Consider the following 3,379-nt stretch of genomic DNA (forward strand, 5'->3'; position numbering starts at 1 on the left):
CTTCCATTAAGGATGTGCTTTTAATAATAGGAACTCGACGACCAATTGAGCTAACCCTCAAAACTCATATTAGGCTTATGCATTATAATGTATATAAATATTATATTGAATTTTGTATTATCTGTATCAATTTTAGTATGTAAATTATAATCAATTATTTTATGGTTGGAGAGCACATAATCCTCACCCTCGTCCTCACTCTCAGTAGTGGAAATAATTGCTTAGGTGAAATATCATGGGCATGTGAGATGAATGATCAAAGATTTGTAGGGATTATTAGAATCAATGTAAATCCATCCCCAGGTCCTCTACTATTGTATAAATCATTCCATATTAAGCTCCCCTTCTATGCTTTACCCATTATTACTTATATTTCTTTATATTTCATGATATATGTCGCCTTTGGAACATCCATGACCACACTTATGCACATTAAGACCACCACAAATAATATGGTCACCATAACACATCTCAAAGATATGATATTACAAGAACTCCAAAAACCAAAACAATGCAATGGCCTATCACTTTGTGGTGTTCAATCAAATTTTTAATTTAGTATTGTGCCATGTTGAGTACAATATTTTGTGTGGTGAGCAAATCCACCCTCTAATGAGCCTTTATGTATGATTACAACAATGATTTGGCTAAGTATATAATGTAAACTTGTAGAAAAAGTACCCAATTCAAGTGTTAGTCATGTATTTATTAATATTGATATTTTTATCATCCTTTGTAATAGGGAAGTAAAAGACAAGACAAAAAATGTGTTAATTCAAACAAAAGCTTCACGACAAAGAAAACATGCTATTAAACTTTATTGATTAGCATTTAATTGATCTATTTGATATTTATGATTACTTATATTCCTTCAATTAGTTATTGTCATTATTAATACCTCAAACTAATACTCCAATCAAAATATAACATTCACAACATACCATCTCTCTAATAGTGTTCAATGACTTCTTTTATTGGAAATTATTCTAGTTCAATCCCATTTTAAAGTCATATGTAAATTGTAAAAGAATGTTTAATAAAAAATTATAAATCTATTAAGTATCAATTTATGCCCATGGCATTTAGAATAAAGGATGACAAGGTGTTTTGTTAAGACACTCCATGGTGAAAAAATCAGGAGTACTAAACTCACCTAAATCCCTTGGGCAAAAACACAGTCATATTAAGGGTTGGTATAGGTCTCATGCTATCCTTGAGAAATTTTGACAATTTAAATGTCTCTAGCACAAGTTAAATGTGTTAGTCATCTCAATACTCACATTACCTAACAAACAAAAATTAGATATCAATTTATAAATGAAACTCCTAAAATAATCTTAGTTAAAACATTTTCCCCAACTATATTATTATTAATAACTAATTTTTACAACTAACAATGAGCTCATACTTGATTTACTCCACATTAAAAATAATTTTCACTCAATAATGCATAAAAATATGAAATTAAAAACAAACATTTTATTAATTCCCATTTTATACTCTATTGAATTCAATTATTTCCATATTTCCATTTCATATACTATACAATTCCAAGTTGCTGATACTTCTACCACCATGAATCCAAAGATGATGTAACACTATGATTGCAAATATGAGAGCAGATATTTTATTTCAATATTTACATATACATTATAGATACCAATGTCGATAATTTATTATATCGAAGCATAATATGACTATACATACTTTGTTATACTTTGAACTAAATTGATGTGTTATATTACAGTGACAGGTGTGGCAAGGAAGGAGTAGAGTAGGAGGCCAGGGAAAGCCGGTTGAGTGATAGTAAGCGTTAATGGACGTTGGGTGGTCAAAATATGGAAGCAAGTGAGCTAAATGAAGGTCAAGCAAAAGAGCAGGAACCGGATGAAGGGAGTGATTGCTGTAAAGCGCAAATTTCATGAGGACGCTGCTCAGCCTTGAGAGGAAGACAGTTACCCTGATCGCTTACCACGACTCCCCTTAATCGAAGAGCCCTGCAGCTGAGTGCCTCCGTATTGAAGAAGTTGTAATCAAAACCGAAATTCAACAACTTGGGCAGCATACAAATCCCTGCAGAAATCTGACCAGAGAACAGATTGTTTGCAACATTGAGCTGTTCCAGTTTCACCATTTGGGACACCCTACGTGGAAGAATTCCAATAAGTTTATTGAAGCTCACATCAAATACTGTCAGCTTTCCTAGCCGAGCAATCCCAGATGGCAAACACCCAGACAGATTATTGTTGAGCAGTAGAATTTCATTGAGTGTGTTGGACATTTTAGAAACGCTAGGAGGCAGCCCTCCTGTAAAATTGTTGTTAGCAAGAACCACAACAGAAGCAGGAGAGTTCCCTACGTTTGGAGGGATCTCAGACTGGAACTTGTTGTTATTAACGAAAATGGCATCCAAATCCTTGTCAAACAACTGTGATGGCAGTGGACCCTCAAATTGATTGAACCTAATATCCAAATATTTCAATGAAGGCAGTGCCAGGAGCATGGTAGGAAAAGACCCAGTGAACATGTTGTTACTGAGATCAATCTCAAACAGAAACCCAAGTTTCCCAAAGCTGACAGGCACAGAACCTTTGAACATATTGGTGTTGATATGGAACAATGCCAGATCAGTGAGGAGCCCTAATTCCTCTGGAAGATACCCAGAAATATAGTTATGGTTCAGATCAATGCCTGCCACCACATCCATACCAACATTATCCACAGCCTTAGAGCAGAAAATTCCTTCATAACTGCAAACATCTGCACCAACCCAATTGCCAGTTATATCCAAGGGATCTAATAAAATGACCTTTTTCCAAGTCTGAAGTGCAATGTATGCATTTCGAAGTCTAGGATTTGAGAAATTAAGACTTGGGTCAACACTAAACAATTGCCTGTGCCTAACATGTCTGACCACTGAATCTGATAAATGCCCCTCGTGCCCACCTTGCACAGGTCTACTAGACTGTGCAATGGACAGAACACAACTCAGGCTGCAAATCCACAGCACAAATGACCCCATCCTCTGCATTTTGATGGAAGGTACACTTCTCATTTCATAAATTTCACAGCCCCAACATACATAGGCTGTTGTGACACAACCTGCTTCTGATATCCCTGAAAACACACAGACCTCAATACATAACATCTTCCTTGTTTTAAATCAATTCTATCTTTGGCTACTTCTGTGGATCAATGGTTTTTTCCGAGATTGCACTCAACCAAAAAGCCTGTAAATGTGAAAAAAACAAATGCTTTTAGCCTGTGTCTAAACATGTCAGATTGGCTCATTCAACGACCTTATTACCAGGAGCTCAGATAATTGAATCTATAATGTAGATTTGTCAGAAATAACCTAAAGCTAAACTACATGAACAAG

The 3,379-nt window shown here is 35.2% G+C and overlaps 1 protein-coding gene across 1 annotated transcript; it reads right to left on the reverse strand.

Moving 5' to 3' along the window:
* Positions 1–1,864: 1,864 nt before the first annotated feature.
* On the reverse strand, positions 1,865–3,022 carry LOC149159835 (leucine-rich repeat extensin-like protein 7). Its single transcript, XM_089434435.1, has one exon. It carries the CDS (start codon positions 3,020–3,022, stop codon positions 1,865–1,867), a length of 1,158 nt encoding a protein of 385 aa, XP_089290561.1.
* Positions 3,023–3,379: the final 357 nt, after the last annotated feature.

Source organism: Pinus tabuliformis, chromosome 5_2 (genome assembly GCF_031772625.1).
Source record: "Pinus tabuliformis cultivar Carrire ecotype Pingquan chromosome 5_2, CPIR1, whole genome shotgun sequence".
NCBI classification, from domain to species: Eukaryota; Viridiplantae; Streptophyta; class Pinopsida; order Pinales; family Pinaceae; genus Pinus; species Pinus tabuliformis.